General features: G+C 37.8%; 1 protein-coding gene across 7 annotated transcripts in view; it reads left to right on the plus strand.

Moving 5' to 3' along the window:
• The window catches only part of adgrb1a (adhesion G protein-coupled receptor B1a), a 119,741-nt gene that overhangs the window by 85,362 nt on the left and 6,726 nt on the right, over positions 1-27,653 (plus strand). For 3 of the 7 annotated variants that reach the window (XM_058052770.2, XM_058052772.2, XM_058052777.2), the window contains 9 exons: positions 49-118; positions 326-392; positions 2,409-2,494; positions 10,143-10,241; positions 17,094-17,265; positions 17,773-17,868; positions 19,119-19,158; positions 21,247-21,908; positions 26,399-26,434. In XM_058052770.2, the coding sequence (XP_057908753.2) occupies positions 49-118; positions 326-392; positions 2,409-2,494; positions 10,143-10,241; positions 17,094-17,265; positions 17,773-17,868; positions 19,119-19,158; positions 21,247-21,908; positions 26,399-26,434 (1,328 nt within the window). Of the gene's footprint in view, positions 1-48; positions 119-325; positions 393-2,408; positions 2,495-4,568; positions 4,629-10,142; positions 10,242-17,093; positions 17,266-17,772; positions 17,869-19,118; positions 19,159-21,246; positions 21,909-26,398; positions 26,435-27,653 lie in introns of those variants that run through there. The other 4 variants (XM_058052779.2, XM_058052774.2, XM_058052778.2 and 1 more) reach the window with 4 other exon arrangements.

Here is a 27,653-nt window from a genome sequence, read left to right on the forward strand (position 1 = left end):
GTTTATCTCATTTATTTGATTTTAATGTCTTTTTTTTCTCTCTCTTAGGTCTCCCTGCATTAGTTGTTGCAATCTCAGTGGGCTTCACCAAGGCAAAGGGCTATGGAACACCCAGCTAGTAAGCATACTTTTCTATACTGGATATTATTGTGTACTGTACTGTATATTATGTGCAGGAATATTGAAGGCTTGATGTTTCTAGCATATTACCTTCGTCATCCACTCTTATCTTATCCTAGAGTACCCCTTTTCCCCGCTACTTTTACTTCCTTTTTCTTCTTCCACCCCATCACACTACCTATATCTGCTTGCTCCTCTCTTGTAGCTGCTGGTTGTCTTTGGAAGGAGGTCTTCTCTATGCATTTGTTGGACCCGCTGCCACTGTTGTCTTGGTATTTCTTCTTTCTTCTTTCGCTGCCTTTTACCCCTTTTTTAATCTAATTAATTCAAATGTAATTCTTTGTCTGTATTGCAGTTAGGTAATTTTACTAAACCTATTGAGATAGCCTAATACCACTCTTTTCTTTGAATACATCATGCCAATATTAAGCTGCGTCTTTATTATTAAGCATTAAAGGGGACCTATTATGCTTTTTCCACTTCTGTACTTTAAATGTAGTTAGACTGTTGCATTATTGTGTTAAACGATGCCAAAATTTTGGATAATGAGGTGCACACATTTGGAAGTGAGACCTGAAAGAATTTTGAGATGTCTCTGTGCGCTCATTTTTTGTAATACCCGCTCTTTGTGATGTCACAGTGTGTCGACAGTGAGTGCAAGCATTAGGGTGGAATAAATTAAAACAGGCAGTTTTGGTAATCCAAGGAAAAACAACTGGAATAGGTGCAGATTCTGGAAGATCTAGAAAGCTGTTGGGTTATTGTGTGTAGCTGCTCTATAGGAGTCCGCAACTTAATACAAAGGGCCGGAAAATGAGCATAATAGGTCCACTTTGAACTCATAGTACACTGACTGAATCAAAACTACATTTTTACTGTATATGTAATACAAATTAATGCGATTGCTCCTCTCATAAATAATTACAGAGTTAATTTTTTTCTTTTATGGTGTCCTCCACTGGATGCTAGCTTTGGAAGGCAGTGGAATAAAATGGTGGTAACTAGGGCCATTAAATTCCAAAAGAGATGATGAAGGGGAGTGTGCAATTGTTCTAGTAATGATGCTGAATTTTTTAAAAATACTTCCGAATGTCATAAAAAAAATAAAAAATCCAACAATCTAGTTTGGCGCCCACCCCCACTACTTCTGCACTATGGGAGTCATAGGACAATGTGACACAGGACACATGGAGGACAGCTCCAGATCAAAGTCACATTAAAAAAATACAATACACTAATACTAAAAGTTCTCCCTGCCTTGCACGCTCCCTCCCCTGACAGTTCACCGCCCTTCCCCAGGGGCGGTCCACCACACTATTTCAGAATCATTGGGTTAATGTGAGCCCGGCTGACTAATTTTTTTTAATTTTTTTTGCTTTTTGGATTTGTAATCATATCGTCAGTAGTATATCCTTACATAATGCAGATTTTTTTCAGGTTTGTTCTATTTTTAATATTAGTCATATTAATATGTCATTAGCCCATCCTATTTGCAGTCATTATTTGTGATAATTTGTCCCTACGGTAAGTACAGTCACTAAATACAACCAGTAAAACAATTACCGTATTTTCTGGATTATAAATCGCTCCGGAGTATAAGTTGCACAAGGCCAAAAATTTAAATTAGGTAGAGAAAAACATACACAAGTCGCATTTTTGCGGGTAATTTATTTTACAAACCACTTGACGAAAACAGACATTACGTCCTCTTGGAAGTTCAAGTTCTAACATTAATAAAAGAATATAGAACAGACTGAATAGATGTAAAAGAAGAAAAGGTGTCCAGTGTTTATGTAACATAAACAGATTTTTCATTTATAAGTCACACAAGGCCAAAAATGCATAATTAGGTAGAAAAAAACATACATAAGTCGCACTGGAGTATAAGTTGCATTTTTTACGGGTAATTTATTTTACAAACTACTTGACCAAAACAGACATTACGTCATCCTGGAAGGCAAGTTCTAACATTAATAAAAGAATATAGATATGCTAGCATATGCTAAGATATGATAACACAATGGTTATTCAGCTATACAAAAAATAAACATGAACAGAAATGTGACCAGTGTTAATGTAATATAAACATTTTTTTCAATTATAAGTCGCTTTGGAGTATAAGTCCCAGGAACAGCCAACCTATGAAAAAAAGTGCGATTTATAATCCGGAAAATACTTATGTATTATTCTTTGCGTGCTGCAGTTCATCATCTTGTCGTGAACATCATTATTCTTCCAGTAAGAAACGGTCTTTATGTGTATTAATCATGTGCCTCTTCTCTCGGCAGGTTAACATGGTTATTGGGATTCTCGTTTTTAACAAACTGGTGTCCAAAGACGGCATTACTGATATGAAACTAAAGGAGAGGGCGGGGTATGCCTTATACCACACATCCATTTTACACCGTCACCTATAACCAGCCTGCTAATGTCGCCCATCAAGGGTCAAATGCAATGACTGTTTTTGGATTCATTAATATTCAAAATTCACTCAATATGCGCCTTAATTGACTTCATGGAAAATATATTTTTTAATAATCTGGCAGATGATGAAATTGACAGTAGTATTTCATTGTTTTCTAAATGTTGTTGCATTGACCTCTCGTCGTTTTTTTGTGTGTTGTTGCTGTTTTTCGGTGTTCTCTAATTCTATTTATTTTTCTCCTCTATGGTCATTTCTAGTAAGGGGAAGCAGGGCTTCAAGAAAAGATTTTTGTAGGAAAAATGTTATTTTTTGGGGAATGTTTTGCACCGCAAAAATCAATATAATGAGGGATAAGAGAGCAGGTTTTATTGTTATTCGTTTTTCACTCAATTACATTTTGGCAGGAGATTCTTGCCAGGTATGCTGACATAGAGAGCATGTTGTATTGGCGCTGAGGCCACACCCAAATCACTACGTCCTGAGTTTATTAGCCGTATAGCCTACTGTACATTGAGCACACTATTTAAGGTATTCTTTGAGGTTATTGAATGAGCTAATTCATTAAATGCATTTGCATTGCAACTGAAAAAATATTGTCTCCCAACTTAAAAGCAATACCTTTGCCAAATTTTGACAATAATACATTAAAATATATATTTTTTAAAGTCTAATAATTTGATGAATGGGTCTACCTTGAATTTAATGAGCTAAATTTCAAGTGCTGACATGTAACAGATGGAAAAACTGACACAAATAATATTTTTTTTGTTGGTAAAACACTTGATTTTGTAAAAAAAAAAAAAAAAAAAGGTTAACACAATGGCCTCCGACTGACTGAAGTTTAGAACTTTCAAGAAACATTCACCCTGCTCTCCTTTACAAATAGTGGGGGAAATAAGTATTTGATCCTGCTGATTTTGCCCTTCCAAAGATATGAATAATTAGTTCATATGGTAGAATTATTGCAACAGAGAGATACAAATGACATAAAGGTTCTAAATGAAGTTGTATATAATTAAAGGAAATAAGTATTTCATTGCCCTGCCAACCAGAAATCCTCCTGACCTTCACATATGAAACTTCTTTACGTTGATATAAGACACGTGTTTGGTCAAAGAACCTAATAGACAAGATTGTACACCTGGATTGGGCTATAAGAACATCAGCAATAGAACATTGTTGGCATTTATTCGGAAAGTGAAGAAATAGTCATAATCAAACCAGTTCTGGAAGGATTCACCCAGAATTACATGGAGGATGTAAATTGGCTAATAAACTCCCAAAGACTTGTGGTCACATGAGACCAAAAATTAAGCTCTTTGAAGAACACATCAACATGTGTTGGTAGGCAGATAAATCCTGACTATGACTCCAACCAAATCATCTTGACTGTCAAGTATGGAGGTTCTAATAGACAGGAAGTCGTCACTGCACTGAAGGGTGGATAAACGGGACAACTGAAGATGGGTCATGGATGCGTCTTCCATGCCAAAATACCGAACGTAGCGTAAAAAAAACGAAGCGTATTAAGATCCTAGCCAGTCAATGGACCTCAACCACATTGAAAATCCGTGAAAATTTTAAGATATACACCGATAAGGAGAGTACCTGGAAACGAGTCCTATATGTGCAAACCTCCTCCTCTACCAAGTACTAAGTCAAGTTTTGCTTGGGTATTAAATACTTACTTTCCTCCATCAAATACTAACCAACATATAACCTTTTAATGTTATTTTTTCTGTCTCTTTCTGTTATAATAAACCTACCATGACAATTCATGTCTTTGTAAAGAGGTTAATCTTATAAAATATGCAGTGGCTCAAATTCAAATGACTATAACCCCCCCCCCCCCCCCAATCGTAGTTGGCGATTCTGGCATTGTTGGTACATTCAAATGTTTGACTATTTCTCTCCTAAAACGATGTAAGATTTCTCCAAATGATCTCTCTGTTCGACTGCATCTGTTGTTTCTGTCTGAAATGTCATGTTTGAGTTTGCACAGAATCCCCTCTCTCTCACTCAGGGCTCCTCAATCAGGAACACATCAGCTTCAGAAGCCCCTCCCCATGCCATCAATGATTGGGTAATTGATTGGATGCCCATCCCATTCTATTCTAAAGACAGTTCCAGCCCCGCCCATTACCACACTTGTTTAATCTTAGATTTTTTTTTCATTTAATCTTAGATATTTTGTAAAATTTACCTTGTCTTTTATCTCAGTCTGTGTACGCTTTACAGAAAACAACACATCGATGCCTTAGTTGGGAAATCGACGACCAAATAGGTTTTATACCATCGAGTAGCACGACCCCGCATGGAATATTGACCTTTGTTGGCTTCAATTATTGAAGATATTGAGCTGTTTTTATGATTAGTCTCATTGGCAGATATATTTTTTGAGTACTGTGGTTGCTGTGTTGGCTTCTTGTTGTCTTATGTTTACTCGGTTCGTTGTAGTCCGCATGATGAGATGCTAGTCTTCCGCATCAATAGCTTCCAGGACCATTGTATGGTTCGGATAATAGAGTTTCACTTGCAATATATTCAAGGCTTTGTCCAGTTGGTTACGAGCTTGTGTTCCTGGACCGGATAATGACATGATCTCTTTAGGGTTCTTGGATAGCGTCGTCTGTTTTTGAAGAAATTTGTCCCGTAGAAGGCGCCACGTACTAACTGAAGTGATTTACCGTATAGCGTTGCACGGAAAAATGATCTGGCCCCCATGTAAAGAAAACTAGAACACTATAAATAGCTCAGTGCAACAAATTAACAAATTTATTGAAACAGGACAATTAAATGTTTTTTGTGCGTTTTGCAAATACAGTACATTTATCGCTGTTTGGCTCAAAAATATAAAAAATATAATATACTACCACTGGCTAGAGTACTGTATGTTACCAATATTGGTATAAAAGAACAGATTATTTGTTCAATTACCAGGTTATACTGCATAAAAACGTCTTGTCTGGTATTAACGTACATATCCGTAGCTTGTAAACAAAACCATTCTCATCAATTTTTATGCTTGTTGTTGTTATGATAACTTATATATTCAATGACAGCTAATGTTAGTAGTTAAACTTTGTCAAATCGCTATCATTACCTGACAATACCCGACATCACCAGTGTGTGTGTTATTGGAAAGTTATTGGAATATCATTGGAATTTTGACTGTTACGGTTTGTCAGTGAGCTTGATGCATCGAGGTAACACATCGATATTGTAAAGTCATACTTTTAACTTTATTTTAGAATTTTTTTTTTTGACCTTCTTCAATCCCCAGCATCAGCACATGATGTGATTTTGGTATGGGGAAAACATATGGGGGATGTGTAGAAGATGTCTGAGCCCTTCACATTGTCACAAAGTCAAACGGTCATAAGTGGAGGCAGTCGTAAATTCTTCAACATTTTGTTATGTTATTCCTGAAAAGTAAGCGACTCAGGAATGTAAATGAAAGTTTGAAAGACCAACCCTGCGCCCAAAAAAAACCATGTATAGTAGATACATTCTTAATACCCATAACAATGTGTTTTCATACGGCTCGCTCACCCACAAAACCCTTGATCAACAATTCCAATAATATTAATACAGTAAAGTCTCGTTATATCGATATCGGTTATAACGAATTACTACTTATTACGATACTATTTTCATTTCCCGGCAAATTTGTAGTCTTTTATGATATAATTAGTTCCGTTAGTACGATACCCGGTTATTATGAAATCCGGTTACTACGATGCCCTTTTCATCTCCCGCCAGCCAATTTGGTCTGCTTATATCGATACAAAAGCAGCTTAAATCAATCTTTGCTTAAGGATTTCAATACCAAAAAAGAACACGGCGAACGGCTGCTTCCAGTCAACTTTATTTTTCACACTTCCACCACCAGAGCACAGCACACACACCGATTCCCGCACTTCCTGGTTCACAGGTCATGCTCAACCCGCCCCACATAGCTGGCCAAACACATGCCTGCAACAGAAGAACCAACTGACATAGCATACACACCTATTCCAACGAAGACACAAGCATACAAATACATGTATTTAATTGTGTTGTATTCAGATATCTTTTTATCGCTTGCAATAATCACTGTTTTTCATATGTACATGCTGGCGTTCGTGGTTCTGTTGCAGGCATGTGTTTGGCCAGCTATGTGGGGCGGGTTGAGCATGACCTGTGAACCAGGAAGTGCGGGAATCGGTGTGTGTGCTGCGCTTTGGTGGTGGAAGTGTGAAAAATAAAGTTGACTGGAAGCAGCCGTTCGCCGTGTTCTTTTTTGGTATTGAAATCCTTAAGCAAAGATTGATTTAAGCTGCTTCGAGTGCATTATTGCCCACTTTTAATGCAGTTCGGCGCAGGATCGGATATATGGATAGTCCGGTTATATCGGTATTTTTTCCGACCCCCGAGAATATCGATATAACGAGACTTTACTGTAATATTAAATTAGATTCATCCATCGTCTCTATTCAATATGACTCACACAAATATTAAACCTATTTTAAATGATAAAATGTATATCTACTAGGCTGGGTGGAGTTTGCATGTTCTCCCCGTGCATGCGTGGGTTTTCTCCGGGTACTCCGGTTCCCTCCCACATTCCAAAAGCATGCTAGGTTAATTGGCGACTCCAAATTGTCCATAGGTATGAATGTGAGTGTGAATGGTTGTTTGTCTATATGTGCCCTGTGATTGGCTGGCGACCAGTCCAGGGTGTACCCCACACCTCTTGCACGAAAACAGCTGGGATAGGCCTGCGACCCTCGTGAATGAATGAATATATATCTACTCACCACTAATAATAATAACAACCTATCATATAAACAGATGAGTCACGGTGTAGATATTCACGTTTGTGTCTCACAGCAGGGATGGTGCATTCAAGGACCGCTGAGCCAAGTGTGAAGTCTCAACAGTTCCTCTAAAACGACCTATTTTCAGAGCGAAAAACAATAAAACATAAAAAAAATTGACCAATTATGTCTGAATTTGCATGTTGCCTCATGTATCTAGCCCACCCCCTCCAAAAAAAGTGTATAAATCTGCAAAGTTCCAAAAAACTTTGAGTTGCGCCGTGTGTGCCGTCACCAGAGACAGCAGTTCTAGTACATGCGTTGATCTTAGCTCAAGGTTCAAATTGAAAACAAGTTTATTGAAGTTAATTAATTTGTGCTGCATCCAATTAAGCACACAGCAACATTTGAATTAGGCAGATTTGCCCTCAGAGACAGGCTCCACCGCCATTCGCACCCCCACAACAAATTAGCTTGACCTCGCAAAATTAGAGAACACTAAAACGTTAAACAGTGGAGAGGCGGCTGACTTTAATACGTACATTGTATTTATAGTGATATTTGTTTTGAAATGGTGGTATTTTTTTCAATCCATCAACATACACACATTTTGCCTCTTTACTCTCCTGTCCAGGTAAATTGTGTTTTTCAATAAAAAGTGTTGATTGCTTTTTAATATCACCGCCTCCGGCATACATTTAGCAGGTGTATTGCCCTTTTACTTGAAATTGAATTTCTTCCATGATGTGATTTTTAATCCGGGCATCCACAGGCTACAAATTTCTATTCCCTCAGTTTGTCAGCGGTAATTGTGTTTGTCAGGAGACAACATACCAGATTGCTTTGCTACAAACCATGCAATGTTTTTTTCAGCATTCTCGTCACTCTGATTCATACAATTCATGCATACTAACATTCAAAATGAAACACTTAGGATTTGGGCTAATTGAAAGTAATCAATATTTATTAGCATTATGTATTTATGACGACTATGTTAAGCGGTTTTTCTTAGCACGCAGTAATCTTGTTTCTTTGTCATTAATCCGTTACAATTGAAACACACAAAAACAGGATCATTTTTTTTCCCATAAGAAATTTATATCAATGAATCTGTTCCGGACATCTAAGAATATTAACAGAAACACATAGTTATAGAATTGTTTTACAAGCAGAAAACTATATATACTATATCTATATTATTTTTCTCACCTTCTTTGTTCAAGTTCTGGAACTTTCACACACTTTTTCAAAACATTGATTCTTCTAACACACAGAAATTCACAATACGCTTGAACGTCTCATCATCTTTCGACACGGTACTCAAAAAGACGAAGTAAGGACACGGATACAAATTGTTCATTGTTCTGTGTACTTTATATAAACAAATAAACATGCTTAATAATTGTTTGGCCATATGATGACCGTATGAGTTTATGACAACCGAGATGTATTTTGGTTGAAAACTGAATCCAAGGCGGCATGGTGATCGAGTGGTTAGCGTGCTGACCTCGCAGCTAGGAGACCACGGTTCAATTCCACCTTCGGCCATCTCTGTGTGGAGTTTGCATGTTCTCCCCTTGCATGCGTGGGTTTTCTCCGGGTACTCCGGTTTCCTCCCACATTCCAAAAACATGCTAGGTTAATTAGCGACTCCAAATTGTCCATAGGTATAAATGTGAGTGTGAATGGTTGTTTGTCTATATGTGCCCTGTGATTGGCTGGCGACCAGTCCGGGGTGTACCCCGCCTCTTGCCTGAAGACAGTTGGGATAGGCTCCAGCACCCCCCCGCGGACCCTCATGAGGAAAAGCGGTAGAAAATGAATGAATGAATGAACTGAATCCTATGTACTTCCAATGTACTGTAATAGTAAGCCATTAATTGCCTTGTTTCTAACATCTAATCCATTGTTGTACTTATTCAGTGTGTTTTGGTATAAAATGTATAATAATTCTGTGATATTTCATAGATTCTGTTTATTGTACGGTTACATTAGTATTAGCAAATTCACTTCATTACCATACAGTCAAGAGACAAAATAGTATTTATGAATAGAATACTGCATGTTGCTTTCCACGCTCCTGGTCAGAACTTCCAAACTTCGTAATCACAAACTCCACATAGAAGAGGTCAGAACTGAGATCTGAAGTCGCATACAAAAAAATCAACCCTTTTGGTTTTTGTTGTCTCTGAGGCAGACATACTAACCTTATGCGCTACCGGGAAAATAATAACTCTATTTTTATATTTTTAATATGTAGATGGTGGCGGAGGTGCTAAAGTTAAAAGGTCAGATTGGTGGATTTTCACTTTTACAAAGTTTTAATGAGGTTGAAACATTCAGAAAGGAAGATTCAGTTGGCAAAGATGAGATATTTTGATATTAATGTTGGATATAGATATACGTTTGGTATTTAAGTTCACTTTGTGACGACTACAAATGTTGTTTTGTACGTGTAGTATTACGCATATGGCATTGAGACACTATAGTATTGACTTTTGGTAAGTGGTAGAAAAAACTTTTTCTTAAAGCAAATTAGATACGTGACTGTGTGAAAAAATTAGGACACCCTCCAAGTCATTCAGGGATAAATCCCAGACGCACACACTGAACTCTGAGCTGGCTCACGACCCTGAGAGAGAGATTGTGTGAGACCACTGTGACTCACTGTTTGCGTGACTGTTTTGTTTGCTTGTGTACACACACACACACACACACACACACACATCTGAGTCTGTGTATAGGTGCATTTGTATCTGTTTGTGTTGTTGTTACAGCGTGTTAATTTGACTTTGCAGTCAGATGACAGTGCCACTGTACAATATGACGCTCAAATGTGCCAAGTGTGGAGTTATCTCGTCGGCTGACGTATCCACCACAGCTACCAGTAACGCCATGTTAGTCCGCTAATTATTTATCTTCAACTCTTCTTATCCTCTATCTTCTCCTGAACCTCACACCTCTCTTGTCCTTCCCCCCTCCCTCTCTTCACTTAATTGGTCCCACATTTATTCATCCTACTGTCATTTTTTCCCCATTCCCTGATTTCCTTAGCAGGGATGTTTGCTTCAGTGTGAGGTTACGAAAACTTTGTTAACCGTGTTAGCGCTCTTGTTTGTGCACTGTGGATGGATATTTGATGTTATTTTTTTACTGCATGATGTTACATGGTTTTACTGTGTTGGTGTTCAGGAACATCAACAAAATGTTTGCATACACTCATCATGGATGTCATATACATTTTGGGCCCTTACGGATCTATTTTTTTTACTTTTTTTGTTCTTTTTCTAAGGTGGAGGTTAGATAATCAATGTTTTTTTTTTTCTCCAATTTACACTGGGTCAAATGTATACATACTGGCATAATTCCATTTTATAGCTCCACTGGCTGGTGCGGCCATACGTGTCTAATTTTTGTTGGCACTTTTCCTAAAAGTTGTTGTTTTCTTAGGCGTTTGTTGTTCTTAGTGTCTGTTGCCAAAAAAAAACTGTAATAGAAACTTTGTTGAAGAATAACTAATGAAATAAATATTAAAGAACAAAAAACAATTAGTCACTACCCTTTAATCTAGGTCTTCGCATTAAAAAAAAAAAGAAAAACAGTTAAACGTTAATTTTAAGTTTATCGTTTATACTGAAGACGACTAAATGCAAAAACAAATATTCATTATATATAAAATTTTCAGATATATAGTCAACCCTCGGTTTTAGTATGTCCCAGATTAGGTATGATTGGGTTTTGGACACAAATTTTTGCCTCGGTTTTCGTAATTTTTTTTAAATCACAGACTTAAAACACGTAAATTTTGTGGTGCTTTTGAACGTAATTTATACTCATAATGCTCATAATTAATAATTAAGCATAATAAATGAGCGTTTTATTTAAATATTCTACCATTAAAGAGATCGCAGGAAAGGTGATTAAAATTTTGATTGCATTTGGAGCTGTTAATACATTAAAAAATTCTGCATTTTCATTCTTAATTAATCATAATTAATTATCAAACTGTGATTAATCTGATTAAAAATGTTTAATCATTTGACAGCTCTAATTATTGGGTGCCTGGAACAGATTGAGAGGATTAACATTATTTTCTATGGGAAAAATTATGTACGTTTTGGTTTTCTAACTACTTAATAAGGAAAGCCAACGTACTACTGTATTAGTACTTCATAAACTGTATCTTAACCAACAGTGGCCTACAGTATGTTGCAATTAAAAAAACTTCACATCCAATTTTCCACAAGCTTAAATCTTTTTCTAACATTTTAACAAGGTGCTGAAGTTTGGATGTTGGAATACGGACGTCAAAAAGTGATTTTTACTTGCCCCGACTGTCTGGGCTCCCATCTCTCTGTATGAAAGAGCCTCCCTTATCGTTTGCTGTCTGCTCTGTTGTCCACAAATTGCAGCCATTCTCTGTGTGTGTTTTGCAGAAAAATCAATCGTCAACTCATCGTTGGTGTTCCAACATATTGCACATAGTTTACCACCGCTTTCATGGAGAACATTGGGGAACTGTTGAGCACAGGCTTTAGCCGTTATTTTTTTTGTTGCTAAATGACAAGACTTTCTCATATATGTCCATATTTCATTCAGGAGAAATGAATGTATTTCATTGATTAGGCAGTTGACGTACACATTTGAGCGGGCAACGTACACAGAGACAAGTTGTGGCTGGACAAAGTTGTAATCAGGGTCGGCTGTAGGTTTTTTGTGGCCTTATATAAGCCTTGTTTATGGACACATATTATCACTACAAAACAAGCATAAATTAATTACAGTAAAGTCTCGTTATATCGATATTCGCGGGAGTCGGGAAAAATACCGATATAACCGGACTATCCATATATCCGATCCTGCGCCGAACTGCATTAAAAGTGGGCAATAATGCACTCGACATTGTTCTATAGTATAGAACAATGTCGAGCAGCTTAAATCAATCTTTGCTTAAGGATTTCAATACCAAAAAAGAACACGGCGAACGGCTGCTTCCAGTCAACTTTATTTTTCACACTTCCACCACCAGAGCTCAGCACACACACCGATTCCCGCACTTCCTGGTTCACAGGTCATGCTCAACCCGTCCCACATAGCTGGCCAAACACATGCCTGCAACAGAAGAACCAACTGCGTTCGTGGTTTCTCTCGTGTGTATAGATTCTATACAGGCATGTGTTTGGCCAGCTATGTGGGGCGGGTTGAGCATGACCTGTGAACCAGGAAGTGCGGGAATCGGTGTGTGTGCTGCGCTCTGGTGGTGGAAGTGTGAAAAATAAAGTTGACTGGAAGCAGCCGTTCGCCGTGTTCTTTTTTGGTATTGAAATCCTTAAGCAAAGATTGATTTAAGCTGCTTTTGTATCGATATAAGCAGACCAAATTGGCTGGCGGGAGATGAAAAGGGCATCGTAGTAACCGGATTATCATAATAACCGGGTATCGTACTAACGGAACTAATTATATCATAAAAGACTAGAAATTTGCCGGGAAATGAAAATAGTATCGTAATAAGTAGTAATTCGTTATAACCGATATCGATATAACGAGACTTTACTGTAATCACAAATCTCTTTATGTCTCCAATAAAACAAAAAATAGTACTAAGGTTTATGTAAATAGGATTAAAAAAACAAAATACAAACCAAATATAAATAATGACTTAATAGTGCCTTCCAAGCATCTAAATATTGGAAATTTTACTTTTTTTGTGCTTTTTGAGATCATAACAGTGTGAATACCTGACAGAAAATGACATTGAAGCCTCATTATTTTTAAAAGTTTAAAGTTTAGAAGCTCTATGTAGAACCTCCTTAAGATCCATTAGTACAAAATGTACTTTTTTGCAATTTTTCAACTAGTCTTGAAATTTCCATGTACATTTTGACCCTGTGTAAATTATTCATGCAATTCAGAAAACATTTTTCTTTCACAAACAACGTTACAATTAATGGGAAGTGATCTGTTTTTGCAAGCAACTGTCCATCCTCTGCACCAAGCACCGAGTACGGCTTCTAACATAAACTCACCATGTTATAATTCTAATTCATAATTAGAAGAACCATTATTAGAAAACTTTTTCAATTGTGTTCGACAAGCGAGCATACCGTTCTTTGTTAGTTTAGTGTCTGAAGCATCGGAGATTGTTTACAGGCTCAAAGAGGAAAGAAGGAACTGTCTTTCGAGACCCGGCAGTCTTATTGTTTTTTGCTTTAAAAGGAAGGCTCTTTAATGTGAGGAATCGGGAGACGTCTTTTTGCATGCTGTTAACGACGCCCTTCAGGGTGCTGCGCAAAGTGGTTCAAACAAGGGACGTGTGTAGTTTGTCATGCGGTGTTTAAGAGAAAGACACCTCACAGGTTGCAGCGGCACTAAATAGTGCACCAATAATACACCATTAAATAAATACACAGATGTCAGCATCGACAGTGAAGAGGCACCTCTATATCCTCAAATTTGTCCATAACACCTTAGTCCAGTCTTCCTATGTTCGATATCTGTTGCCCTTTTACCCATCTCAGTCATTCCCTTTGATTGATCAGCCCGAGGTTTGTTTTTTTTCCTGGTTATTCTGCCATGTGTTCCAGCAATCCTGAATGTGCCTCTTCACTGTTGATGCATCAGGATATTTCGATTCATGCTTGGTCCCTGTCAGCGTATGTTGTGAGGTTGACAATACAGGTCGAGAGTGTCATTTTTTTTATTCAATGGGCACTGAGTCTTCAGTGTTAAACACAACCCAAGTCCTTGCAAGGCGGAATGCTTTTTCACAGACTACCTTTGAAGCCGGCACATTCATAGGTTGACTTTGACCCCCAGACTCTCTGTGTTGCGAGTAAAAGCAGCAAGTTTGCAATAAAAGGTACTGGTTCGACTCAAAGTCAACTCCGGGTTGAAAAAAAAAAAAACAAACAAAACGCAATATTCCTGACTTTTCTAGGCAGTATAAAAGGGGCTGTTCATTCTATCATGCTAGTCCACTTGCAAATAGAATTGGATATCTCAACAGGAAATGCATCCATATGAACAGTCGACAACTTTTGAATTTGAATGCATGTGTATTTGATGGAGGGATTTATTATATTTGATCCCTGAGCAAAACATGACTTAGTACTTGCCAGAGAGACCCTTGTTGGCAAGTAGGATTCGACACTTCATGGCCCCGTAAAGGTGATAAAGTCTTTATAGCAGAGAAACATCCCCAAAGCAGAATGCTTGTATATTTTTTATGTTATATATATTTTTATATCTGACACTATGGGTCCTAGTCTGAAAAATACATTTATTGATGAACGGTTCAGTGACATAATGAAACAGGTATGGATGTCAATTTAAAAAACACAGAAACTCTCTTCCATTCAAACATTTTCACTAGTATGGGACAAAAAAAAAAAACAGAGATCTGATAAGGGACTTATTCAGAATTATAAGAGAGGGGCTGGTTGTTAATGTCAAGGGAGTTGGGAGCACCGGCACCATTGTAACACATTGTAACACATATCATTTTAATGGATTAAAGGCACAGGCTATTCTGGGATTTTCCTATGAACACTTGGACTCATACAAGAGTCATACGTGAGATCAAAATTCAGCTTCAACTTGAGAAATGCTGAATAGGAGCCAACAAAGCAATCACTATTGGAGATGGAAAAACCTGCTGTGGGGCTGTTTCTCTGCTAAGGGTACCGCATCAAGTGGTCATGAACGGGGTAACGTACAGAGTCAGGCAAAATGATCTGACACATTTGTAGGTTAAATAAAAGGCAAATAAAGTAAAAATACAAAAAAGTGTCTTTATTCACGAAAAGTACATATAATGCCATTCTGTTTTTAAAATTAAATCAGTTCCAGTGGTGCAAGGTCGGCCGGTGGATTTTCGTTTCAAAGTTGGTAACCCATAACAAGATGGTGTTTCGAGCTGGTACTGGATCACGTCGACCAAGATTGAAGTGCAAACGGAACGCTTGTTGTGTCGCAGTTACAGATTTGTTTGTTTTGATAAACGTTTCCACAATGAAAGTCCAATTTATGGCAGCAACTGAAAAAGAAATGAAAACCAATGGCATTATTAACACTTTTTTGTTACTTTACTTTATTTGCCTTTTATTTAACCATGTGTCAGATCATTGTGCCTGACCCTGTACAATGGAATTGTTGGCAATGATGCATAACAAAACATAAAATAGTTGCTCAAAAAGTAGGACATTAAAGATCCTTGAGTTACCTTTCCGGATTTTCCTGTTCATATCTTTAAAAAAGAAAGTAAACTGACAAAATCATCAGCGGATCAAATCAAACATAAGTAATAATTCACTGTAAAATAACATAAGTTTGGTTTGCTTAAACGTGACAATGTAAAAACCTAAAAGTCTTTTACGACAACATTTTTATGAATACTACTACCCTGTGTCACATGTTGATACTCAACAAAATGTGACATTACTGCTCTGTCCTGCCTGTCTTATGTTTGTCTTTGCATTCTGTACCAGCGTCATAACTCATGTTTTTCCTTTGACTCAACCTTACTCCTCCTCCTCTACCTTATAGAACTAGAATTTAAATGGTTTGACCCATGTCAAACATGCATGCACGGGATATATGTACATACATATATACTGTATATACACAGTACATACAGTTGCAGTCAGAAGTTAACATACATTCATGAATGTCATATTCATTCTGGGCTTTATTTGATGCATTTTTTTTCAGGGTAGAATAATTAGATTTTTTTTGCATATCATATCATCATACGAAATGTACAATGTTGTATCATGTTTTTAAATTTATTTAACAACAGAACATGAAGTTATTCATGCAGCAGTACTACAATTATGTGTAAATTTGCACTGAAGTACACATTTAATATATCATTAGGCATTATAAAGTGCAACCATGTCATATCTGGTTGCTTTTCCAGGCTTCCAAAATGTGCACGACAGCCGGTGAATGTGTTTTTTTTGTTGTTTTTTTTTAGCTCCACTTGTATAAATGGATATTTTTTAACACTGGAGATGGGGATATATGTGTGGAAAAACGGTGCGTCCTAATGTTAGCGTGCTTTTATTTGGGATCATTGTCTTGTTGGAGCATCAAATTTTGCCTCGAGTTTCAGCCATCTGACGTGTTGAAAAATTTGAAAAAAATTATTGGACATGGACCTCCGTCATTGTTCCATGTATTTTGGGAGCGTGACAGCTGGTTGAAACTTTGGAATTTCACCACAAAACATTTGGATTATGCACATTGGTTTCCACTACTTCAACGATTAAGGTGAATCTATCAATGTACAATTATTACCCCTTGTAATTTAGATTAAAAAAACAAAACAAATGAATTCTACCTGTTGCACCGAGTTCTCGTTTCTAAAAGTCATACATTGTAGCACATTGCATAATCAATCATTCCACCCTTGAATTAGAATTATTAAAAAAAAATGTATGTGACATTCAAGCCCATATGATGAGTGTATGGAAACTTCTGGCCGCAACTATATAGATGAGAGTAATGGATGTATGATTTGTTGTGTGACATTTTTGCGCAGTGCCTAATAATTTGCAGATAAGATGTAGCATTATTGCTTTTTATGATTTTCGAATTTGTAATGTTTTCTTAGATAACAACGCTGTATATTTAAATAGCATAGCATAGTCAACAGGAAGTAGGACTAGGCTCGGTTTTTGTATCGTGTTGGTAACAATGTATTGCGTATTGCCATCATCTTTGACTGCTGGCCTACTCCCGTCTTGCAGGGCTTCACTGTGGAGCTCCTGCGTGGTTTTGCCCCTTCTGGCTCTCACGTGGATGTCAGCCGTCCTCGCTATCACTGACCGGCGCTCCGCACTATTCCAGATTCTTTTTGCCGTCTTTGACTCTCTGGAAGGCTTTGTCATTGTCATGGTGCACTGCATCCTGCGACGAGAGGTACCTTTACATGTAAAACACGCCGCCGTACATGCACATGTACATGTTCATGTTCCTGCCGCATAGCGCCATTATATAGTCAGCCCTCAGAGGATTATTTTTAAAGGTTTTTGGACTCATTCCCCCCACCATATTCTAGCTCCTAAATGTCTCATTAGCATTTACGAGCCAAGGGCAGCCAGTCAGGTGCGCCAGTCGTCCTCTCTTAAATTTTTAGTTTTTACGTCGATACCCTTTTTTTTTTTTACACGTTAGAATATCCTGAAGCGAGAAACTCAAACCCAGTTACTCTTGACATTGTGTTATCAGGGTGTAAATGAGCTGTTTGCCTAGCAGCGTACACCGTTATCATTGCGTTGGAAAACAGCATTTGGAATATTTCACAGGTAGAAAGACTCCATATGAATAAAACAGGGAATATTATGAAAGAAATTTATTTTGTTCTTCATTAAATTGGATTTATTGATGAAGTGTTGTGTGTTCCATGAGCTCTACTGTCTTAAACAGGTTCAGGAGGCGGTGAAGTGTCGAGTGGTGGATCGTCAGGAAGACGGTAACGGGGATTCAGGTGGATCTTTCCAGAATGGCCATGCTCAGCTTGTGGTATGGATAGAAATATTCTATGTATTTTCTATGTTTTCGGTTTTAATTTGTTTGATTTTGTCAATCTTTTGGACCATCCCGCATGATCTCCTGATTTTAAATCCCATAGAGAAGATTTGGGGATGGATGACAAAGGAAGTTTACAAAAATGGCCATCAGTTCCAGACAGTTGATGCCTTTTGGAGCAATGTTAGCCTCCTGGAAACACTTATATCAAGCATGCCAATTTTACCAGTAATTAACAAGAATGGTTTAACAAGCTAGGGGCGGCACGGCGGTCTAGTGGTTAGCGCGCAGACCTCACAGCTGGGAGACCAGGGTTCGATTCCACCCTCGGCCAGTTTGCATGTTCTCCCCGTGCATGTGTGGGTTTTTTTCCGGGTACTCCGGTTTCCTCCCACATTCCAAAAACATGCTAGGTTAATTGGCGACTCCAAATTGTCCATAGGTATGAATGTGAGTGTGAATGGTTGTTTGTCTATATGTGCCCTGTGATTGGCTGGCGACCAGTCCAGGGTGTACCCCGCCTCTCGTCCAAAGACAGCTGGGATAGGCTCCAGCACCCCCCGCGACCCTCGTGAGGAAAAAAGCGGCAGAAAATGAATGAATGAATGAACAAGCTACTCATTGTTGAGTTTTTTTTTTAAACTTGTCTTGAACGGCCCTTTCTTGCTTTTGCATATTTTAGCTCTACTTAAAACCTCATTAAGATCCGAATGTGCAAAAATTCTAGTTCTATTTTTCAACTGGTCTTGAGATTTTGATCAGGTCTGTATAAGAAAACCAAAGTGATGATTTGTTTTCCTTAGGAAATCATTTTCAACCGCCCAAAAATATCATCCATTCATGCATGCCAGTTACTTTTGTTTCCCTGCTGCATTGTGACTATTAATAGAAATAGACCTTTAAACGAATTTGGGTCGTGCTCTCTGCATACCGGGGCCGAAATGTAACAAAAATGATGCAAAATAAATATAAATGACAAAAAAATGGAATTTAAGGCTGAATTCAATAGTATTTTAATTCAAGTTCTTCTAACTTGTAATTGCTTGATTGTGATGTTATCACAATATAAAAAATAAAAAAAACGAAAAATATAAAAAAATATATATTATATTTATAAAAAATATTTTTATATATTTATAAAAAATTGCAATATCATATCACCAGTTATCCTGCATCCCTGTCTAATATCAATTGTTCATGTTTTGAATAAATGAAATGTATTCATTGACATTTTCTCTTCCCAGACTGACTTTGAGAAAGATGTTGATATGGCTTGCAGATCAGGTAAGATGACTTATTTTGGGAGTGTTTGTCATTTTGCATTCAAAACCTGACTGGAACAGACAATGCATGTTTATTCTCAGTCTGCGCTACATTTATGGGGCAGACTGCCTTGGGGTATTTGACCTGACTAGAGACATACAAGAGTTATGTAACAAAAGTCAGCATGCACTGATACACAGAACGGATGCGTCTCGTCTGAGTCTCTTCTCCCATGAAGTCCCTACAAACTGTCACATCAAATAATCTTGGCATAAACAGAAACAGTATAAATGAACGTTTTATGCAAGTTACTTGGATTTAGAGTCATTTGGACAAGCACTAACATCAATACAGCTGAGGTTCGAGAACACTATCAAAACACATTTGTTATGTCTCACTGCTGCATTATAGTTGTCTGATATACCAGTAAACAATATAAGACGCACGACACTATTGGATAATTGCCTCTGCATTCAATTGTTATTGATTTTAGCAATACAAGTTTGGGTCTGCAAAATTTATGGCAAGCATGCTATAGAATAGAAAATGGGCATACATTACCCTCTTGTGTTTTTAGAACATAAATCATACAAATGAATCAGGTAAATAAAAAATATTGAACACCATAGAATTCCTAAGGTGGTTATTCACATATATAATTGTTTCTCTTCACTTAGTGGCTCGAACATTGTGCCCTCTATATGTAGTATAAATGAGGTTGGTAATTTTTGTGTATTTTTGTCTTAAATTGAGCATTTCAAGCATGAAAATGAAGATGTTTAAAGAACTGTAGTCTACACTGGCCACTAGATGTCACTAGTAACACTCAGATTTGATCACTGTCAATAAAAAATATTGTAGGTTTGAATTAATCCATAACAGGTATAATAATAACAATAGTCGTCATCATAATTGTAATAATAACAAAAGGTATTGTTGTGGCCATACTAGCGAGAACTTACAGAGTCTTATTTATGTCTTATATGGGTTTTTTTTCTCTTATTATATCCACTATATTGGGAAGCCTGGAAAAGCAATACTAAAAATGTAGAAGGTCATAAACTAGTATTCTATGCTCTAGCTATGAGAATATTCCATTTATAAATAATTTGGGATGTCCGATTAATATTGGTACAGATAATCATCAGCATGAAAATGCGATATTGGTTGATATAAATCCCGATCATAAAAAACGATGCTGTATACAACTCATATATGTCCATTCCACCATACGTCATGTTAGATTTATAGTTTATCACATGGTGCCAGTATGATACTGACACTTGGGGGGGGACATGATACCTGGCCTGATACCAGACAAACCATGTGATGATCTTATTATCACATACTATTTATTTGTTTCCAGAAAATTTTCAGTTTATTACATGTATTATATCTAAACAGTGTAAACTGTGTTTTCACGCTCGTGCGCTGTTCTCTGATTGGTTGTTTCACGGGCACGATACCAGAGCAGTGCGCTCTGAGTGGACAGCTACGGGTGCTGATACTGGACATGGTTAAACTCTATATTTTATCAGTATCACTGCCCTGGGTTTTGACACAGTATCATTTCGGCCTTTTGTCGTATCATTCATGGGCTGTTTCTAGGGTACAGGGCCAATTAATACTGTAGTATGTGATAAGTATCAGTATCGACTGATATCAATATCGGAAATTGAGAGTTGGACAATATCGGCATATTGGTTTTCGGTAAAAAAGCCAATATCGGAGACATCCTTATAAATAAATGAATCCCACTTCACAGAAATTAATTTATGGCCGGGATCGAGCACCGGTTAACCACGATAAAGGGATTACAGTATGAGGTATGTCCTAAAGGACTGTTGATGTTGCAATGTCCTCTGGGAGTTCTTGTCTCAGGGCCACATGATTAAGAATACACATCTGTAAAGACATCCTGCAACGTTTGCTTTGTTTAGTTTGCTATAACAAAAAAATGCACCCACTCACAGTCCCCTCAACATCTGACGGTTTAAATCTCCCAGCTCACTCGACAAGGACATCATTAAAAGCTCAAAACGAATATACTACCTTTCATGCCTAAAATGTGTGTACTGTGTATAAACGTCCATTTCCACTCATCTTTAGGTACTGTGAAGCCCTCATCCGTCCACGGAGAGGAAAAAACTTCTTCTGGAGCTCTCACCCTTCAGAAGGGATCAAACTTCAACACCATGCCAGCCAGTATGGCCAAAGTCCACCTTCAGAATATGGCGGACTACACCAGCCACACACTGACTCTACGCAGGGAGAAAGGTACCACCAAAGGAATCAGCACTGAGTTGCCAGGTGCCAAATCCATTTACATTTGTGACAGCGAGCTCTTTAAGCAGCTGGATGGAGATGTTCCTCGAGGGAACGGAGAGGGAAGCAGCTATGAGGGCAGTGGCAAATCCCCGGGGTTAGTTCTTTTACCTACCAACAACACGGGCACCCTAAAGCCGTCCAAGGGCAAAGACGATCAAGCCACTAAGTATAACATCAGTGTTGAGCAGCTGCCTCAGACGCGGCTCATCCACCTGGCTAACCCCGTCGGTGGCGAGCCGGTGCCCGGCTTTGGACTGAAGAGCCTGCCCGCTGACCAGGTCAGTGTGTCATGCTCAGAGAGAGACTCACCTGCGCACAACCTCCAAAACGTGCCAAGAGACTCGCAGGCGGCCAACAGCCAATGTGATGGGGCAGAATCCGGAAACTCTGTTGTGATGACCAAGAGCGAGACTGTTTCGACACTATCCATGAGCTCCCTGGAGGTGAGTACGATTCTTTTTATGATCTACACGCTCGTTTCCATATTTCATTTGTAAAAAAAAAAAATATAGCATCAAGAGCATTCTTTCACATTTCTGAACAATTTAGAGTCTTCAAATAGCCTATAATGCATTTTTTAGGAGAAAAAGTGGGATAAAGTCAGTCAGAGAACCCCTAGAACAGGGGTCCCCAACCTGCGGGCCAGGGACCGATACCGGTTTGTGGCGCATTTGCTACCGGGCCGCACAGAAATAATAAATAATTAATGAACGCCGCACTGTCTCCCATCACACCTCGATGGGACCATCTCGTCTCAACGATACAAGCTCAGGCCTCCCACTGATTCAGTGGGAAATTTATGTTTATGTTAAGTTGTGTTATTTTATATTTGCTATATTTTTATGCCACACATTGCCGGTGAGTGAAAAAAAGACCCAAATCACACCGGTCCGTGGTGCAAAAAAGGTTGGGGACCCCTGGCCTAGAAAACCAATGGACGCATGGGGAGAGGTAGACAATAACTATATATACTGTATATATTCATAAACCTTGCATATAGTGCTGTTCTTTAAGATAGATAGATAGATAGATAGATAGATAGATAGATAGATAGATAGATAGATAGATAGATAGATAGATAGATAGATAGATAGATAGATAGATAGATAGATAGATAGATAGATAGATAGATAGATAGATAGATAGATAGATAGATAGACTTTCTTTATTGTCATTGCACAATAACACAGCAGTGAAATTGCCAACAAAATGTCGTTGCCTGGCTCCCGTATAATAAATCAATCAATCTTGAGGGTTGTTAGTGTCCGTAATTTGTTATTATTATGTTATTATGAAGATAGTACATAAAAAGGATGGATGCATGGATGGAAGGATGGATGGATGGATCTTTATTGTCATTGCACAATAACACAGCAGTGAAATTGCCAATGAAATGTCGTTGCCTGGCTCCCGTATAATCCATCCATCCATCCATCCATCCATCCATCCATCCATCCATCCATCCATCCATCCATCCATGCAATACTTGAATACATATTTTTATGTACTATCTTAATAATAACATAATACTAACAAATTACAGACACTAACAACCCTCAAATAGCCCTGTTCAGATCAGCAGATTTTTTTTTTTTTTTTTTGGGGGGGGGGGGGGGGCGTCTTGTGTCACTACTCCCCCTGGCCCCTCTACTGCAGTAGCACTTAGAAGTGATGAGAGGGGAGCAGTAAAGAGCAGCTTAGCGCATCTCGCTCCTTCAACGTTACAGCCAGAAAACTACAACCGGGGGGGGGGGGGGGGGGATCCTAATGAAGATCTGCAAAGAATGGCTAATAAATGTGATCTGTGGCTGGTAGGTAGGTGATGCAATGATGTGTGACATCTGTGCGAGACAAGAAACGGAGGCTCAGCAGGAACGCAGCGAGAACTCGGTGATATCACAATACTTCCGATATCCGACATATGGATGACTTGGTTGTGTAACCAGAAATGACTTGGTTGTGTAATTTTACACCGGGTGGTCGGTCAGGGACTCCAAGGACCCAAATATGTGTATAAAAGCAATTAAAAAGTCAGTTTTCCATAATGCCCCCTTTAATTACCATGTAGACGTAGAATGCCACTCAATAGAGAGATGTTGGCAGACCTCTGCCAAAGTCAAACGGTTAAAAAAAATGTAGCGTATTGATGTTTCTTTGTCCATCTGTGAGTTAGTTAGCAGGCTACTTGCTTTTACATGGATGATAACAGATGGGGGTGCTATTATGATTCAGGGGGATGGACAATCCCATTGGCTTGTAACACATTCCTGTGCCTTTATCTCAATCCACACCATAATTGGAGTCATTTGCCCTTGATTTGCACCCCCCCCTCCAAACAAGGTTCTGCGGAAAATTTTGTCGTCTGTCTTACTGTTGACTTTTTTTTTTTTAACTGTGTCAAAATTACTGGGGTGAAAAAACAAAGTGTGGCCCAAAATTTTTGCACTTCAACGCAAATATATCAGACAAATTCTAATGTCTAAAAAAATCGTACAGTTTAGAGGAACTGTAAGCAATTATGGTTTAAAAGAACACACTGTCACACAAATTGTCAATTTGCATTTATGTTGTTGTTACGATGCATTCAATGATAAAGCTAAACTTGGCCAAATCGCTATTGTTAGCAGACAACAAATCTAACCAAATGCTAACGCCTCTTAAATCGTACAGTTTAGAGGAACTGTAAGCAATTTCATGTTGTTGTGTCAAAATTACTGGGGTGAAAAAATGAATGGTGGCACAAAATTTTTGGCCAAATGTCACAAATGCTAACGTCTCTTAAATCGTAATTTTTAGAGGAACTGTAAGCAATTAGCAGACAACAAATCTAACCAATGCGCGTGTTCTGCGGTGTTTACTTTACATACTCAAATCCACAACCGTCTTTACCTTCAGTTTGTTGACTTTTTTTTTAACTGTGTCAAAATTACTGGGGTGAAAAAATGAAAGGTGGTCCCAAAATTTTTGCACTTCAACGCAAATATACCAGACGAATGCTAACATCTCTTAAATCGTACAGTTCAGAGGAACTGTAAGCAATTACGGTTTAAAAGAACACACCGTCACACAAATTGTCAATTTGCATTTATGTTGTTACGATGCATTCAATGATAGTAAATATGAGAAGCTAAACTTGGCCAAATCACTATTGTTATCAGACAACAAATCTAACCAATGTGTGTGTTCTGCTGTGTTTACTTTACATACTTAATTCCACAACCACCTTTACCTTCAGTTTGTTGACTTTTTTTTTTAACTGTGTCAAAATTTCTGAGGTGAAAAAACGAAAGGTGGTCCCAAATTTTTGCACTTCAACGCAAATATATCAGACGAATGCTAACACATCTAACCAATGCGCGTGTTCTGCGGTGTTTACTTTACATACTCAAATCCACAACCGCCTTTACCTTCAGTTTGTTGACTTTTTTTTAACTGTGTCAAAATTACTGGGGTGAAAAAACGAAAGGTGGTCCCAAAATTTTTGCACTTCAACGCAAATATATCAGACGAATGCTAATGTTTCTTAAATCGTACAGTTTAGAGGAACTGTAAGCAATTACGGTTTAAAAGAACACACCAATTGCATTCATGTTGTTGTTACGATGCATTCAATGATAATTAACATGAGATGCTAAACTTGGCCAAATCGCTATTGTTAGCAGACAACAAATCTAACCAATGCGTGTTCTGCGGTGTTTACTTTACATACTCAAATCCACAACCGCCTTTACTTTCAGTTTGTTGACTTTTTTTTAACTGTGTCAAAATTACTGGGGTGAAAATACGAATGTTTTTTTTGCATTTTTTGCATTTTCTTTGCAAATTTTTGCACTTCAACGCAAATATACCAGACGAATGCTAACGTCTCTTAAATGGTACAGTTTAGAGGAACTGTAAGCAATTTCATATTGTTGTTACGATGCATTCAATGATAATGTGAGAAGCTAAACTTGGCCAAATCGCTATTGTTAGCAGACAACAAATCTAACCAATGCGCATGTTCTGCGGTGTTTACTTTACATACTCAAATCCACAACCTTTACAAGCCTTTACTTTCAGTTTCATAAACTACAGTAGAATCCTGAATTTTAGGTGTTCATATGTCCCAATTAGGACTTCAAAATTAATATCCCAATATGTTAGTAAACCGCCATTAAATCGAGTCCTATGGTTGTCACTGGATTCTTGCTGTTAACATTGCCATTGTTTATATAGTGGTGTCACTGTCGTGTTAAATTTGGTGAAATGACACAAAATGGAGGACATATTCATGACAAGGTTGCCAAATATGCATTTGTGTTTTTCATTGTGGTTAATCATTCCTTTTTGCCTCATCACATATCAGCTTTAGCCATTTCATGCATGTTCAGGTGTTTTTGCATCACTGATGATTTAAAGTAAATGTTGTTTTTATTTCACGGGCAAACACAACGACATCTAAAGTCTAAGAGAGGATTTTCATTGCACAGGAAAACACTGAACGTTGAAAAGGTTAGCGTTTAGTCCCAGTTTCTAGTCCGGACCGCAGTGGCAGGATGAGGCGACAGCGATCAGCACGCAGCGGCCGAGACATCTGCCTGCTGGTGTCTTTTCACTTCAGGGCAAAGCACACTTCCATAATGGCGTGCGAGGCAGCAGCTGCCACAGCAACTGAGCAGCCTGAAGGTCAGCTTTTTCCCCTCTCGATTCGGTGACAGCTGACTTAAAGGTCATTTGGTCACAATGCGTTAACAGCAAAATTTTGCCAACGGGGTCGGAATGACCAGCAACAAACCTTGTCTTCCTTCTTTTGGTGACTCACTCGCTTGCCTCTGAGACGCACAAACACTTTTTTTGACGCTTGACTAGAAGAAAAATGTATTTAAGATTGAGCGTTTGTCTGCTCGCGAGGCATATCTTTAATCTCTCTGTATCATCTCCCCCCCCCCCCCAGAGGCGAAAATCACGCTATGCAGAGCTTGACTTTGAGGTAATTTTAGTCTCTTTGATTCATACAGACCTTAGTACTGCTATGATTATTACACTTATGTATTAATCACTAGCCACGTTTACATGAGTTTTTCTCTTTCCGAATGACCTTTCCCAAAGCAATGGTATACATGGAAAGGAATATTCCAATCGCGTGTCTACATGCGCCGCTATAATCAACCAGAATAGTCAATGGGGCATGCCCAGTAAAGCGTAAACACCAACATCACGTGATACCGACTTCCTGGAGTTTTTCTTTCACTTGTTGGATTAACTCCGTATTGCCAGTTTTTCCGTTCGTCCGGTCTTGAAATTTACTTTGAATCAAAAACAAACTTTCCGCAGTAGTCCAGTGCCGATTGCTCGCCTCCATTTTTTTTTTAAATCGAAGAACGTCTGTTACACCCGCAAACGTAATAACTGTAATAAACCACAAACGTAACACAAATCTGCAGCTTTGAATGTAATAATCCTGTAAATGTAATAAATTTCCCACAAACGTAATAAAATTGGCCTACTGCAAACTTAATACTGAATTTATTACAAAATAATTCTATTACAATATAATTATAATTCTATTGTATTATTCTATTGTATTACAAATACAAATAATTCTAAAAATTATTACATATGTGGGAAAGTGAAAATCTGTAAATGTAATAACTTCCCACTAATGTAATATCAGACAAAATAATGATCTTTGTGGTTGTTGTTTCTTCTTTTAATGAGGGAGAAGGTGTAGATGTCATTTTGAGGATTTTAACAAGATAATTATTTTTCTTTTTGTTGTGGAAAAAATATTATTCAAAGAGTATTGTTTGAATACATTAAAGGAATCTTAAATTATTAAATTATAATTTATTTTAAATTTAAAAAGATAACATAATTATGATAATTGCAATCGTTTTAATAAAATAATAATTATTATTATATTATTTATTTTGATTATTTCTTCCCCATATACACACAAAATCACACATACAATAATATACTGTAACTAAAACGCACATGTACGCCCACAAACAAAATGTAATAATTTCAGCAATTTAAGTCAGGAAATTCAGTTTGCAGTGTGCAAATTTTATTACGTTTGTGGGAAATTTATTACATTTGCAGGATTATTACATTCAAAGCTGCAGATTTGTATTACGTTTGTGGGCAGTTATTACGTTTGCGGGTGTAACAACGTCTCGAGCTGCGTGTTACGTCAAATCTCAGCA

The sequence above is a fragment of the Doryrhamphus excisus genome, linkage group LG5 (assembly GCF_037039965.1).
Source record: "Doryrhamphus excisus strain RoL-2023G ecotype Guam linkage group LG5, RoL_Dexc_Guam_v1.1, whole genome shotgun sequence".
NCBI lineage: Eukaryota > Metazoa > Chordata > Actinopteri > Syngnathiformes > Syngnathidae > Doryrhamphus > Doryrhamphus excisus.